Source organism: Kogia breviceps, chromosome 12 (genome assembly GCF_026419965.1).
Source record: "Kogia breviceps isolate mKogBre1 chromosome 12, mKogBre1 haplotype 1, whole genome shotgun sequence".
Lineage (NCBI taxonomy): Eukaryota > Metazoa > Chordata > Mammalia > Artiodactyla > Physeteridae > Kogia > Kogia breviceps.
Genome location: NC_081321.1, coordinates 6,010,800 through 6,026,161, shown reverse-complemented (window position 1 = coordinate 6,026,161; position 15,362 = coordinate 6,010,800). Strand labels below are relative to the sequence as shown.

At 48.4% G+C, this 15,362-nt stretch overlaps 1 protein-coding gene across 7 annotated transcripts in view; it reads right to left on the bottom strand.

Moving 5' to 3' along the window:
- Nucleotides 1-4,625: 4,625 nt before the first annotated feature.
- COPS7A (COP9 signalosome subunit 7A) overlaps nucleotides 4,626-15,362 on the bottom strand; it is a 25,433-nt gene continuing 14,696 nt past the window's right edge. Inside the window, exons 2-9 of one of the 7 annotated variants that reach the window (XM_067008648.1) lie at nucleotides 10,599-11,015; nucleotides 9,915-10,119; nucleotides 8,218-8,293; nucleotides 7,915-8,003; nucleotides 6,621-6,847; nucleotides 5,921-6,026; nucleotides 5,630-5,781; nucleotides 4,626-5,474 (exon numbers count right to left, since the gene is read on the bottom strand). In XM_067008648.1, coding sequence (XP_066864749.1) covers nucleotides 5,435-5,474; nucleotides 5,630-5,781; nucleotides 5,921-6,026; nucleotides 6,621-6,847; nucleotides 7,915-8,003; nucleotides 8,218-8,293; nucleotides 9,915-10,076 — 852 coding nt within the window. In that variant the 5' untranslated portion in view covers nucleotides 10,077-10,119; nucleotides 10,599-11,015 and the 3' untranslated portion in view covers nucleotides 4,626-5,434. Of the gene's footprint in view, nucleotides 5,475-5,625; nucleotides 5,782-5,920; nucleotides 6,027-6,620; nucleotides 6,848-7,914; nucleotides 8,004-8,217; nucleotides 8,294-9,914; nucleotides 10,120-10,485; nucleotides 11,016-15,362 lie in introns of those variants that run through there. The other 6 variants (XM_059082594.2, XM_059082593.2, XM_067008647.1 and 3 more) reach the window with 6 other exon arrangements.

The window sequence follows — 15,362 nt, the reverse complement described above, 5'->3', positions numbered from 1 at the left end:
TTCTCTAATTGTGACGAGTGGCGGCTACTCTTCGTCGCAGGGCGAGGGCTTCTGCTTGCGGTGGCTTCTCTTGTTGCCAAGCACAGGCTCTAGGCGCTCGGGCTTCAGTAGTTGTAGCTCACGGGCTCTAGAGCGCAGGCTCAGTAATTGTGGCGTGTGGGCTCAGTTGCTCCGCGGCATGTGGGATCCTCCCAGACCAGGGCTCAAACCCCTGTCCCCTGCACTGGCAGGCGGATTCTTAACCACTGCGCCACCAGGGAAGTCCCTGGCCCTCTGTTTATAATTCCACTATGTCTACATTCCAGCCTTCTTTTGGTTTATTTGGATACTATTTAGTATTCCACTTTGTCTAGTGATTTTTTTCACTAGTTTTTAAGTGGTTGCTCTAGGGCAGGATTGGCAATCTTTTTCTGTAAAGGGCCAGACAGTAAATATGTGTGGGCTCTGCAGGCCACACAGTATCTGTTACAACACACAATTATGACACTATAGTGTGGAAGCAGCCACAGATGATATGTAAATGAATGAAGTGTAAGTATGTTCCAAGAAAATTTTATTTACAAAAACAGGTAGTGGCTGGATTTGGCCTGTGGACTCTGGTGTACTGACCCCTGCTCTAGGGATTATAAAATACATATGCTCACAGTTCACTGAGAACTGGTACCTCACCAACTCCTTTTAAGTGTACAAACTTGACCATCACCCAGGTCCCTTGACTTTCCTTCCTTTGTGTTGTAGTTGTCACACATATTACACCGAAGAGGCCGAAAACCCCATTCAGTTCAGCTGTTCAGGTGAGATCCACGCTGCGTCTGCAGGTGAGCCCAGGAGTTCACACAGAGCTCAATGCGGCTGTTCTCTTGATTTCCCCCCTTTCTGCAATATCCTGACACTTTCTGGTTCTCCCCTTCCCAGTCTTCTGGCCCAAAGTCGGGCCTTTAGTTTCTCTACTCTGCTGGGCATTTCTCACTGTGTGTCTGGACCAAGCATCAGGAGAACAGAGAAAGAAAAAAGCAGAGGGGATTTGCCTCACGTTTTGGGGACCAGAGCTCCTGTGGTCAGAGAGAAGCTTCTCCTCCCTAGAGTTAGGTGCCTGCCAGGCCACTGCTGCTGTCATTTTGCTGCCGCCACCATGGTGTTCCCTGGGGCTGGAGGTGGGAGAAGGGAAAAAGAAAAACGGGATTTCCCCACTCGCTGACCCGTAGGCGTCGCTTTCTGCTCCCTAGATGTGCAATAGGAGACTCCAAGGGGGCTCTTTCAGTGCACACCTCATGTACACTGCTAGGTTTGGGGCTGTCTTTGAGTCTAATCTGGGCAACACTGGAGGCGGGGGAAATGGTAAACTCACCACCGGTTTAGTGGAACTTTGAATTCGCATGGCTTGCGGGACCCCAGTTCCCCGACCAGGGATTGAACCCGGGCCCTCGGCAGTGACAGCATGCAGTTCCAACCACTGGACGGCCAGGGAATTCCCTACTTTGTTTACTATTTACCATAGATCTCGGATAACTGCTCCATGGGTTCTGTCCTTCTGTCCGGTAGCGTGAGAGAGACAGGGTGGTGTGTGCCTAATCCACTTATGATCTGTGTGACCCTAGGCAGGTTACATAACCTCTCTGTACCACTTCTGTCATCTTTAGAAGGGGATAATGGCGATATTAATCTCAGAATGTTGTTGTGTGTATTAAATGAGTTTATATACATAAAGCACTCAGAACAGTGCTTGATCACAGTAAGCACTTAATAAATATTATTAGTAATAAATAATATTATTTATTATTAGAAACTATCATAGAAATATTGGAAAGTAGAGACAGGCAAAAAGACAAAAATCACCCCAAATCCCAATGCCCAGAAGTATAATATATGCATTATGGTTTGTATTATTTCAGATTTTTCAGTCAAGATCTATTTACCAATTGATTGGACAGATGAACAATAAGTAAACGTATAGGATGGGATTCCCCACATTACACATTTCACATTAGGGGAGCTGCAGTAGTCCACAGGATGAAACCTTTCTGCCTCTAGGCCTTCACCCCACTTTTCTTGCCACTCAGAAAGCTCATCCTCCCTCCTCTTTATCAGCTTAGCTGCTGCTTGGGTTTCTAATTTCAATTTAAAGGTCACATCCTCGGAGGAGGCTTTCCTGACCCCAGGCAAGTAGATCCCCTGGTAAGCGCTTTCATGTCACCCTATACTTCTTAGTACTTATCACACTTTTAATTATATAACAATATACTTAAGAACCTCAGAAGACAAGTCCTCTCCCGAGCCCTGTACTCAAAGTTTCACCTTTGCTCACCATTCTCTTCCAGATGGTGACCCAGGGCCTCCTCACCCGTCCTCCAAGGCCCTGCAGTAGAAGCCTTTTCAGCTACCTATCTAAGGTGGCACTTATCTGGGCAAGTCTGCTTATATAAATGGGACATCACAGTTCAGAGCTGAGTCAATGAGGGCGGTGAGGTCCCGTTCCCAGTGCAATCCCAGAGATTCTAATTCAATAGGAACTGGGGTCCAGGAATATGCATTTTCAAAAGCTCCCCTGATGATTCTGATGCCGGGGGACCGAAGAAACACTGCCTGAGGTAGGAAACTTCTGACATGCCTTCCAACGATCCCTGCCTTCCGAAAGTCACCAGGCTGAACCCGGTGACTAGTAAAATTGATGGGCTGTTTCTTCCGTGATTAGGTTACAAGAGACTGACTTCACCTTGCTGATGTGTTCTCTCTGGCCCTTGCTCTGATGAACGGGGCTGCCTCTGACACACAGTCAGCCAGGGAATGAAGTCCTCAGTCTGGCCACCTAGAGGTGACGAATCCTGTTGACAATCACGGGGTGTGCCCGGAAGTGAGTCCTTCCTACTGGAAGCCTGAGATGAGACGCCCTCGCTAACACTGTGCTGTAGCCTTGGGAGGGACCCTGAAAACTCAGCAGAGAGCTCATCTTAGCTGTGCCGATTCCCGGACCGCAGAAACTGAGATAATCAATGTGTGTTGTTTTAAGCCATTAAGTTTCAGGGTAATTTGTGACACGGCAAGGGAACTCATACGCTGCCTAGGCCTGCCCCACGGAACTCCCTTCTCTCCACCCGTGTTGGAAGTTGAACCTAAGCAGAGAATTTCTAACCTCTCTTTAACAGGATCGCGTGAAACACTGACCATAGACGTTGCCTTTGCTCTTCTTGTGCATAAAGGTGCGCCCCAGTCCACTTGTGGTTTTTAGCTATAGGGACACTTTGTCTTCACCTGCTAAGGGTCACCTGTTTCATGTGCATGAACTCTGAATTCACAGAAGGCAAGTTCTCTTCCTCTTTCTCCCTACCATAGTGGTCCAGCCCTAAGCTCCTCTGAGATTGCTGTACAGCAGGGGTCAGCATGTGAGAAGGTGCAAGTGGTGATAAGACTTCCGCTTGGGAGAACCTTCCTGGTCCATGGTCAAAAACAGCCCACAAAGAATCCACTCCCCCATCTCCAAGCCTTGGGAGCCAAGAGCCCTGTCTTTGTAAATCGAAGACAAATTGAATTTTCAGGTCCCTGGGGCCGTGAACAGCCCCTCCTCCCTCCTTGGGTGGAGGACCAGGCAGTCCCAGCCCAGCCCACACCCGACTGTAGAGATACCCACTGAAAGCTGGCACTAGAGAGATCAGGGCAGCTGTGGAGTCATGGCTGGAAGCGGCTTACAGGAAAATGAGATACTAAAGTTCAGGAGAAAAATGGGGCCTGGGCAGAGAAAGGCGGCAAAGGCTCGAAGCACCAGGAGTTAGTGACCTCTGCACAGTGGACGGTGTGGGAGGAAGAAGGGGTTTATTTCAGAGACTTAGACTCAAGATGCAACAGGCCCGACAGGCTAGTCTAGGCCAAAGCTAAAGCGAGAGGCCAACAGTGTCAATTCCTGAGACAGGGCCCACTGGACCGGTCCCATGAAGTCTCCACTGCCCCGCAAGCTAACTGGCTCACCCGGCCCACGTTTAACCGAAAACTCGGGATCTACCGCCACTTCCAATTCTACAACTGACACCTTTAGGACCAGTAAAGAGTAGTCTGTCCTACATCTCCACCTAGAGGACAGCACAAGCTTGGGAGAGCAGCTCGGTCAACACTGGGACCCTTAGGAGGCAATCGCCTCTCATGCACGTGGGGGGCCAGCTGTCCTTTACGCTAGAGCTTCCCAACTCCAGGGCGTGTGCAGCAGTGCACTGAGCCAAGGAGACCAATCCTCGCAGCCTGGGACGGGGACAGGAGCCCGACTGCTGCTGCTTACTGAGATCTGAGAGTCCTGTGTGGTACTGATGCAAGAATCGGAGTTTACCAGCAACTCTTCCACCTACAATTCTATAAGGTGGAAGGAAGCAGGCTGAAGTCAAGCTCCCTGAGCGCAGGGACAGTGCCCATGACTTTGGACCTCCAGAGCCTGCCACGTGCTGCTGCTCGGTAAGCATCCACTGCTCCTTAAAGGACGCCGAGATAGTGAGCCAATTTGGCCAAAGTCAAACGGCCCACGATCTAGGTCTCCAGCACCCGTTTCTTTAGTTTTTCTAGCACTTTGCTTTGGAGTGGACTGGGAATGAGCCTTCTTCCCATCCACAAACACCAAAGACAGAAGATACCCAGTGCAGGGCATGTTTGTAGATAGACTTCTCATAGATTTATTTGTGTCATGTTATATATAGATATACGTATATATACTCTTTTTATACAATCTATATCCCCTTCCCTTCCCCACAAACCTCACAGAAGGAAGTATAAATCCTTCCAGGATTGCCATCAGGCTTTCTAAGACAGCCAGGGCCAAGAAAGGACCATCTCGCAACAGCTCGAGAAACAGCTGCCCTGAGGCTCTGGGGTCATTGAAGCAGCAGCACTCCCAGGACCCAAGGGGAGGAGAGAGGACAGGAAACAGCTGCAGAGTGACAGGATTCTAGGATGTGAGCGTCCAGTGACTCCTAGAATGGCTCCCAGAACTCTCAGGGTGGGAATAAAGGTGGGAGCCCTATGGCTCTTCAGATGCTGCCCAAACAGGCCGGTGGGCAGGAGGCGGGGCATGCAGGGCTGGGGCGGAGGAGGGGGAAGGGATCACGTGTGGGTTATGCTGGAGACACGGCAGCCCCGCCCACTCAGTGACGTATAATAAACAGGGACAGAGCTGGCTCCTACAGAAACCCGGGAGGGAGCGTGGCAGGGGGGAAGAGGGGACAATGGGACACACGAGAAAGTTACATGAAACAAAAGTACCAACAAAAACATGACTTGTACTTGCCTCCCCCCCCAGAGACGGTGTGATCTACGCCTGGGGGTGTGGGAGAGAAGAAGGGAGGTGACGGGTCATGAACTAGGTTATCAGCTGGCCAGGGGCACAGGAAGGCTCTCTGAGGACTCCTAAGGGGCAGCTGGGCAGCTAGGACCCCACATCCCGGAAGAAACGACAGTCCCTTCAGTTCGACTTGGACCAAATCTTGGCGCTCCCTCGGAGGCTGGCAAGGGGAAGAGAGAGAGAGAGAGGCTGCAGGGAACCCCCTCGGTGCTGCAAGCCCCCCAGTTCCCGAGCCCCACGCAGGTGACTGAAGGGACGAGGAAGCAGCAGCAGGGCCCCCCGGCCGGCGCTCCCGCCCCCCTCCCCCCCGCTCACCCCTTGCCCTTCGAGGCTTTCTTGCTGGGCTGGCGCTGGTTGCTGCCGGGAGCCGGTTCCCTCAGCTCCGCCAGATGCTGCTCCGGGTCCTGAGATGTGGCCGCGGCGGCGGCAGCTGTTGTGACTTTAATGGTTTTTTTCAGGTTGGCGACCTACCAGGATGAGAGGAGCGGGGCGAACGAGGAAGGTTGCAGGACCGGACAGCCCCCCGGCCACCTGGTCTGCCTGCCTGCGACCCTGGCTGCCCGGGCACCCGGCCCAGGCGGGGGACCCGCCCGCCCGCCTGCTCACCTCGCTCTCAATCTGCTGCTTCAGGCCCAGCTGCTGCTCCTTGTGCTGGTTGGCACGGCTCACCTGCTCCTCGATGCCTGACAGCACCACCTCGCAGCCCACGCACCTGCGGGAAGCAGGGCGGGCAGGGGAGGCTGTGGTCAGGCTCACGCAAGAGGGGCTCGCGGAGACCCCCAACCCTGCCATCGGACCCCGGGCGGAGTCAGAAGCCTCGCCGGGGCACCTGGGGGCCACCTGCGACGACACTCCCAGGAGCCAGCAGGACACTAGGTAAGATAAGGGAGGAGAGAGAAGTGCCCGGTGACGTGCAAGATGGGGGAGGCGAAAGAGGGCAAAGAGGAGGTGTCTTAACGAGCTGAAGTCACACAAGAACACAGAAAACAGAAGCGGGAGAGGCCCCTGGCCTGTGGACAGGGCTGCTCACTGACCAGGGGGCTGCATGCAGCCTGAGACAGGTGACCCACACCCCAGGGGGTGCGCTCAAGAGTACCACCCCCTCCCTCCCCCAGTTACTACACCCCCCAGGCCCTCCTCCACTCTTTTTCTCCCTCAGAAGCCTCTGGAGGAACGAGCTCTCACTCCCCTTCATCCTCTTGGGTTCCACCTCTGCCGCCCGGCCCACCTCACACCCCTCCAAAGCATCCCTCCCCTTCTTGGGGCGAGCAGAGAAGGGACGGCGCCGGGACACGGGGGGTCTCACCACTCCTGCAGGGTTCGGGCGATGGCGCTGAGGTCCTGGCGCTGGATGTCCCGCCCGATGCTGTAGTCAACCTCCAGCCGCTGGTTGCGCTGGTCCAGGGAGCCGCGCAGCACGTCCGCGTACACGGCCTCGATGACGAGGTCCTCCAGCTGCCGCACGTTCCGCAGGGCCAGGGCCTCCAGCAGCACTGCGTATGGGATACACTGGGGCCCGAGGGCGGGCTGGGGCTGTGAGGTTCCGCAGCAGAGAAGGGCTTCCAAGATTCTTCTTCCCTCCTTTCCCCGCCACCCACCCTCCACTCCTACTCCTACATCGTTGCCTCTAAGAGGCTGGTTCTAAGGTAAAATAAATAAAAGTACTCCCACCTGAGAAATAACAACATGAGAAGAACAATCTTAAATACAAGACATACGCTCCCCTACTCCCTTCCCTCCCCCACCCCAGGGTGACATCTGCCTGGATGTCCATCCTCTGGCCCAGCTCAGGACAGAACACGGACCTGGTCCAGATGAGCTTGACACAATGGGAGGATGTGGTGTGGGAGAGGTCTGGAGCTACTCTGTTTACCATTTATATTCCGTCTACCTCCAAAGAGGCATCTTGCAGTAGAGCCTGGTTTAAGTAAAACCACGAGCATGCCAGAGAGTCAGTAACAACTGGGAGATGCAGGTGGGCGGAGGCGGACAGTTAACAAAAACAGAACCCAACAGGATATACAAAGACACTTCTGGGTCATGTATTTCCTTCTTTCTTTTCTTTTTTTTGGTCGCGCGCCGTGCAGCTTGCGGGATCTTAGTTCCCCGATCAGGGATTGTTGAACCCAGGCCACTGCAGGGCAAGCGCCGAGTCCTAACCAGTGGGCCGTCAGGGAATGCCCTGGGTTATGTGTTTCTTATTTTAGCAAAACAGAAGCTGGCCCCTCAACAGAAGAGAGGGCTTCGTTCCGGCTCTGGATGCCGCGGCTGTTTGCAGAGGACTTTACAGCGGGGGGAAGGACTTTATAGCTGCTGAACGACAGCGAGGGGTAACTGACCCCAAACAGAAAAGGTGTTTTAATTAGAACTTAAGTTGGCTGAAAAAGAAAAAATAGAAAACTAGGAGAATAATATTCAGCCCCAAAGGCCGCAGGTCGCAGAGTTCAGACACAGACCTTGGAGGGAGGGCATGGGGCGAGGCAGGAAGAAGCAACCCGGTGGTCAAAGGCCGTCCAAGTGCCGTTCCCTTCAGATGGACCCTCGAGAAGGGAGACACAGAAGGTTCTCTGTGGCGCGGGACTGGGGGGACCGTCACTCACCTTGACTTTGGCAGCTAGGGTGACGACTGACAGGTGTCGAAGCTTATTCTTCTGAGCCTCTGTGAGTGGGGGAAGATTCCGGGCTTCAGCTAGAAAAAAAAAAAGACAAAGAAATCCTGATTTCACATTTGTGGAAAGCCCTAGCCTCCTTCCCTTGCCTTTTTTTTTTTTTGAGTTTTCCACACCAATTCAGGTCTTGACCCTGACCCTGTGTACTGAAGGGATCTAAGTCGGTTATCCCCGGAATTTCTTCTTAGTCCCTCGGTAAACTGCCCTTCCCCCACCTCCAGCCCCTCCCGTTACCTAAGTAGTCAGCATACGTCCCGTAAGCAAACACGGTGAGCAGCCGGAACGTGGAAGCAAAGTCGCTCTCAGCCAGCTGTGAGAACATGATGGGAGAGAAGAAGTGACAGCAAGGGCCTCTCTCTCCACCCTCCCAGCCTCGCCCAGTCTGAGCTCCACTTTCTGGCCCCAGCCTTCCCTCCAACATTAGCTCCCCAGCTCACCGAAAGGAACTCTCTGCCTCTCCGATCACTCTCCCCACAGCAAGGCCTCATTTCCACCTCCGGGCCTTTGCTTACACTACCCCCCCAATCCACAATGCCCTCTTGCTCCATCCGCCTCCAATTCCTACCCTAAATTCAGAGTTGAAAACTTTCAGTGTTTAGTATCTAACACACACACACACACACCACGCACACCCCGCAAACACTGCAAAGTGTGTTGTCTGGTCCTCAGAGTATATTTAGCATTTCTGAATCTGGATACCTTTAGGGGGTCTGCTGTACCCCCCAATTCACCAAAGACTTCTGCCTCAGCCTCACTCCCTTCACGGCTGCACGAACTGAGCCGGCACTGGGATTTGTGGCCTCTGCTTCAGACCGGCCTCACCCGGGAGCTTCCACCACCCAGACCTCCTCCCCTACCACTGGTCACCACGTAGTCAATCGAAGCCCACCTGAGGTTGTTACCTAAGAATATCTTTCTTTTCAACAGATGTGGCAGAGGTCTGGCAGAGCTGTGCATGTAGTTGGCTCTGCTGATAAATACTTGCTAAATAAATGATTTACACATGGATATCCATTCATCTTCTCTCCGCAACTGGAATGTAAGTTTCAGAAGGGGAGCACTGTGTCTTGTACTTTTCTGGCATTCCCAGATGACTAGCAGAGTGCTAAACTGGCGCCCCAAACATACTTCTTTTTCTTCACACTGATTCTCTTTAATTCCACTGCAGAGGAAAGCAGGGAAAGAAGGCAGCCAGATTTCTTTGGACCAGAAGGCTTCCGAAAGGCTAAATTCATTGACTCAATCCCTGGCACTCAAAAACTTCACTCACGGCTGTCCTCCTACCACTGTCATAGCATGTCAGGGCTTTGGCTGGTGTCATACATCTTGGCAACCTACTGGACTTTAAACTCTTAACTCTGCCACTTCTGTGTGAACAGTTCTCTCTGCTGTGTTCCTAGCATCCTGCCATGTGTCTTTGGGAAAAAGACAACTCTACCTTAAGTGAATTAGCATATGTTGCAAATGGGAGAGAACAGGTCATGCCAGTTTCACATTCATTCCTTCCACTTGTAACAGACTTTATACCTTCCCATAATCTCATCTGATTTCTACAACAATAGTGAGGGGCAGTATCAGGTCCGTTTTTAAAAGAAAATTTAGGCCCTAAAATAAAAGTGACCTGATCAAGGCAATATGATTATTAAGAGCTACGACATTGATGGAGACAGTCTAGAATCAGGTCTCCTATTCTGAATCACAGGCTCTTTTGCTTACAAATGAAAAATACTGGGTTTTACAGATCATTCATCTCCAAAGGGGAATTAAGAGGTTTACTTGCCTACTTACTTCCGCATGCTGCCAGTTAATAATCGCCATATTCTTGTTCAACTGAATGCTTATGGGGTTGCAGAATGAGCCCTGCCCACCCGTTCTCAGATTCAAACTTTAGCCCCAAGCCTCCCTGGGTGCTATCCAGGCCAAGAACCCACCTCTCTAACATTAGGCATATCCAGCAGTTCCCCAAACACGTAGACACCAGGGGCCTCCAGCACCTGGTGGATGAGAGTGGCCAGCGCTGCCCCCTTGGCCGACTTGGCCAGGAGCAGAAATTGCTCCTGGTTCTGCCCTGTCACCTTCACCTCGGCACTCATGGCTGCACTGAGTTGGGGGTACCTGGGCTCAGGAAGTCTGGAGCTGCAAGGAAAGAGGATGTGAAGCTGGAGGTTGCTGAACTGGGGAGGATGGAAAGCACAAGGCCTAGGACCTCTATTGCAGAGGCACTGAGCCACTTTTGCAACGAGGAAATCAGAGATGGAACAGTCTAACACTTGGATCTAGGAATCGTAAATTCGGCCACTTGGATGGCAGCCTGGCTGACACACGGTTGCCACGCCCACCTCCCCCATCCCTGGGCCTATCCCCAAGTCCCACCAGTGCACCCCACTGAACCCCAAGGCACAGGTATTGGGGGGAGGGATGTCACATAGTGGCCACCCCAACGACGACGCTCCCTCAAATCGCCACTGTGCCCCGCATGTGCCCCGAACCACGTGACCTCACCCTCGGGATCCTTCCACGTGGCTCCGCCCCCTCCCTTAAAGAGGCCGCCCAGGAACCGTGGGCTCTCGCCGGCTGCCCCGTCGTACTCTGGGTCAGACTCTGCGGACAGCTACCTGGAAGCTTCGTCTTCCAGCGCACCGGGCGGGGCCACCGCTCCGTCACCTCCGGCAGCTGTTCCCAGCCTTTCCTGCCCACTCCCTGCAGGGCCGCTCTGGCCCCTAAACTCTATGGCTGGCTTCCGGCCGTACTTCCGCTCCTACGGGGCGGGCTTCGGGCGCGACATGCCCCGCCCTTGCCTCTGACTGCTGAAGCTCCCGTGAGTGAAGCAGGCATTCTGCTCTCTGATTGGCCGTTGCAGAAAGAAGGACGGGCGCCTTTTTTCCGGCTTTTTTTCAATAAAACTTTATTGTTGGAAGAGTGCTAGACGCTAAAAGCGGAAGGAACTCCAGGTCTCAGGCCGGTCCCGGCAGTTCTAAGCTGCTTGAGATCTGGACATCTGGCTGCACAGGGTGCGTGAGGCGAGAGGAAAGCTATGGTCGAAAGAGAGGGGGAGGAGGAAAAAAGCCTGGTGGGTTGACGAGGAGAGAGGACGGGGACAATCAATAATAGAAGTTGAGCAGCAGAGATCACCTGGGTAACGCAACCACTCATTTTTTTTGGAGGATCTAGAGAAAAGAGGGGAAACGGTAAAGGAAATAGTAATAGCTAGCGTGTATCGAATGCTTACTGTAGGTCAGGAAACTTAAAATTAAAAATGTATCCCACTGAATCCTCGTAACTTTACAGCATCCCCACTGTGACTCCAGAACACCATCTGTCATGATTACAACATGTACTTACAGGGTGATGCTTTCCTACACATTGACTTTTTTTAATTCCCGGGAAGGAAAAAAACACTAGGTGGAGGGAAGGCATATATTGTTATTCTCATTTTATAGATCAGAAAATTGAGGCTCATAAGAATTCAGAGTTTTCCCTGGAACCCATGTCTTTTCAAACCTGGAGCCAACTTTCCAGTTCACCGTGATACTTTAGGGGAAAAAGAAATAACATTTCTATAGTGTTTTTTATTTCATACGGGGCTCACAGAAAGTCAAACGAGAGCAAAGTTAACGGTGTCTTGGAGCCTTTGTGTGAGGCACTGAGCTAACAGCTTTATTTCATTCATTTGATGCTTATAACAATCCATTATTGTTTCCATTTTCCAAATGGAAAAACTGAGGCCCAGGGAAGTTAAGTAATTTATAAGTACTGGAAAGATAAAGGGAAAAAGAAGATAACTGAAGAAAAAAAATCATAGAACTGGTAGATTGCTGGAGCTGAGGGGACTTTAAGCTCAATGTTTATTGTCCACATGGCTTGGTTCATGATACAAAATGAGAAACAGAAACAGGGAAAGGTCAAAGAGAAGGAGAAGAAGAAAATGAGGAAGAAGAGGCAGAGGAGGAGAAAGAAGGAGAAATAAATGAAAGAGCTGATACATGAAAGTGAGGAGAAGGAATCAAAGGCATAATAAAGCATCCAAAGTTTGAAGGAACCAAAGAATTAATGAGTCCAACCATATCCATCTAAAGAGGTAAGGATAAAGAAAAATACAAGAAAAGAACGAGAAAGGAGGCAACATATATTCTATTATGTGCCAGGTCTTTATTTGTTCAACGTTTTAACGACTTTTATTATTATTATTATTTGGCCTTGTGACATGCAGGATATTAGTTTGCCAGCGAGGGATAGAACCCTGCCCCCTGCAGTGGAGGCACAGTGTCTTAAACACTGGACTGCCAGGGAAGTCCCTTAAAGACTTTATATTTTTAGAGCAGTTTTAGTTTTATAGTAATAAAATTGAGAGGAAGGTACAGAGATTTCCCCTATACCCCCTGCTCCCACACATGCATAGATAACCTCCATTATCAACATCAGACACCAGAATGGTACATTTTTTACCTAGGATAAACCTGTATTGACATATCCTAATCACCCAAAGTCCATAGTTTACCTAAAGGTTCACTCTTGGTGGCATACATTCAGTGGGTTTGGAAAACTGTATAATGACATATATCCATAATTATAATATACAGAGTATTTTCCTTGCTGTAAAAATTTTCTGTGCTCTGCCTACTTATCTCTCCCTGCCTCCTACCCCTGGCAACTACTGATATTTTTGTCATCTCCATAACTTTGTCTTTTCCAGAATGTCACAGAGTAGGAATCATACAGTATGTAGCCTTCTCAGATTGGTTTCTTTCACTATAAGTTTCCTTCATGTCTTTTTGTGGCTTGGTAACTAATTTCTTTTTAGTGAGGAATAGCATTCCATTGTCTGGATGTACCACAGTTTGTTTATAAACTCACCTATTAAAGGACATTTGGGTTTCTTCCAAGTTTGGGCAATTATGAATAAAGCTGCTATAAACATCCATGTTCAAGTTTTTTGTATGGACACAAATTTTCTACTCCCTCAGGTAAATACCAAGGAGCCCCATTCCTGGATCATATGGTAAAAGTATGCTTAGTTTTGTAAGAAACTGCTAAGCTATCTTCCAACTGGGCTGTACCAATTTGCATTCTCACAAGCAATTAGTGAAAATTCCTGTTGTTCCACATCCTCACCAACATTTGGTGTTGTCAGTGTTCCAGATTTGGGCCATCCTAATAGGTGTCTAGTGGTATCTCATTACCACTTTATTTTGTATTTCCCTGATGACATCTGATGTGGAGCTTGCCATCTGTATATCTTCTTTGTTGAAGTGTCTGTTAAGGTCTTTGGTTCATTTCTTAATTGGGTTGTTTTCTTATTTGTTGAGTTTTAGTAGTTTTTCATATATTTTGGATAACAATCCTTTATCAGCTGTGTGTTTTGCAAATATTTTCTTCCAGTCTGTGGCTTGTCTTATAATTCTCTTGATATTGTCTACCTCAGAGAGGAAGCTTTACATTTTAATTGTCTACCTTATCAATTATTTCTTTCATGTATAATATCTTTGGTGGTATATCTAAAAAGGCATCACCATACTCCAGGTTATCTAGGTTTCCTCTTATGTTATCTTCTAGGAGTTTAATAGTTTTGCATTTTACATGTAGGTTTGTGATCCATTTTAGTTAATTTTTGTGAAGGGTGTAAAGTCTGTGTCTAGATTCTTTTTTCTTTTGCAAGTGGATGTCCAGCACCATTTGTTGAAGAGACTATCTTTGTTCCATTGTACTGCCTTTGCTCCTGTGTCACAGATTAGTTGGCTATATGGGAGTCTATTTCTGAGCTCTCTATTCTGTTCCATTTATCTGTTTGTCTATTTTTTCATCAATACCACACCATCTTGATGACTGTAGCTTTAGAGTAAGTCTTGAAATCAGATAGTGTCAATCCTCCAACTTTGTTCGTCTCCTTCAATATTGTATTGATTATTCTGGCTCTTTTGCCTCTCCATATAAATTTTAGAATCTGTTTTTTGATATCTATAAAATAACTTGCTGAAATTATGGTTGTGATTGTATTGAATCTATGGGTCAAGTTGGGAAGAACTGATATTTTGACAATATTGAGTCTTCCTATCCATGTACTTGGATTATTTCTTCATTTAATTAGTTCTTCTTCAATTTCTTTCATCAGAGGTTTGTAGTTTTCCTCATAGATCTTCTACATGCTTTGTTAGATTTATACTTAAGTATTTCACTTTTTTTGGTTACTAAATGACATTGTGCTTTTAATTTCGAATTCCACTTGTTCATTGTTGATATATAGGAAAGCAATTGGCTTTTGTATATTAACCTTTGTATCCTGCAACCTTGCCATAATTGCTTATTAGTTCCAGGAGATTTTTGTTGTTGTTGATTCTTTCAGACTTTCTACATAAATGATTATGTCATCTGCAAACACAGTCAGCTTTATGTCTTCCTTACCAATCTGTATACCTTTTATTTCTTTTTCTTGCTTTATTGCTTTAGCAAGGATTTCCAGTACAATGTTGAAAAGGAATGCTGAGAGAGGATATCCTTGCCTTGTACCTGATCTTAGAAAGCTTCGAGTTTCTCACTAGTAAGTATGATGTTAGCTGTGGGGTTTTTTTGGGTCTGTGTATGTTTTTGTTGTTCAACTTTTAATTTAACCTTTACAACCCTTTGAGGTGCACATTAATATCTCAGTTAACCTGTGAGGACACTGAGGATCACAGAAGTTAAATAATTTGTTGAAAGTCACCAGTATAAGTGATGGAACTGAGATCCAAATGCAAGTTTGTCTGACTCCAACACTATGCTAAGAAAGAGAAGAAAAAGCAGAAATGAAAGAGAGAAGAGAGGAGGGAGAAAGAGATAGTCTGAGATCTAGTCCTGACTCATTCAGTTTTACACTAGCTATGACCTTAAAGTGAATTGTGCCATCTTGTGGTAGCTCCTCTTCAGTATCTGCAAAGTAAGAGATTAAGGCCAGCTCTGATTCTGATGTTTTATGGTCCCGTGAGAGACAGAAGAATAAGAGAAGAAAATGAGGGGACAATTGATAAGTAGAAAAGGAGAATTTGGAGAAAGGAGAGGGGATGGACTAAAGAAGTGAGATTAGAAAGGGCAGAGAGAGAAGAGGAAGAGGGGTAGATATGAGAAAGAGAAGAATAGAAATAAGGAAAAAGGGGAAAGTGGGAAGAAAAGTAAAGATCTCCAAGGGAGGATAGGAGCTAATTAAATGTAAACAAAGATTAGGATGTAACATTTATTCATTCATTTGTTACTAAGTGACAGTTGTTTACAAGGCCATGTGTCAGGTGCTGTGTTTTTAATGCTAAGGGTAGAAAACAAGATGCACTGAAATAAAGCTAGAGAAGCTGTCTGATGTCTAAGGAGTCAGACACATAATAAAATATTCATCAGTGATTCAGAAGAATATA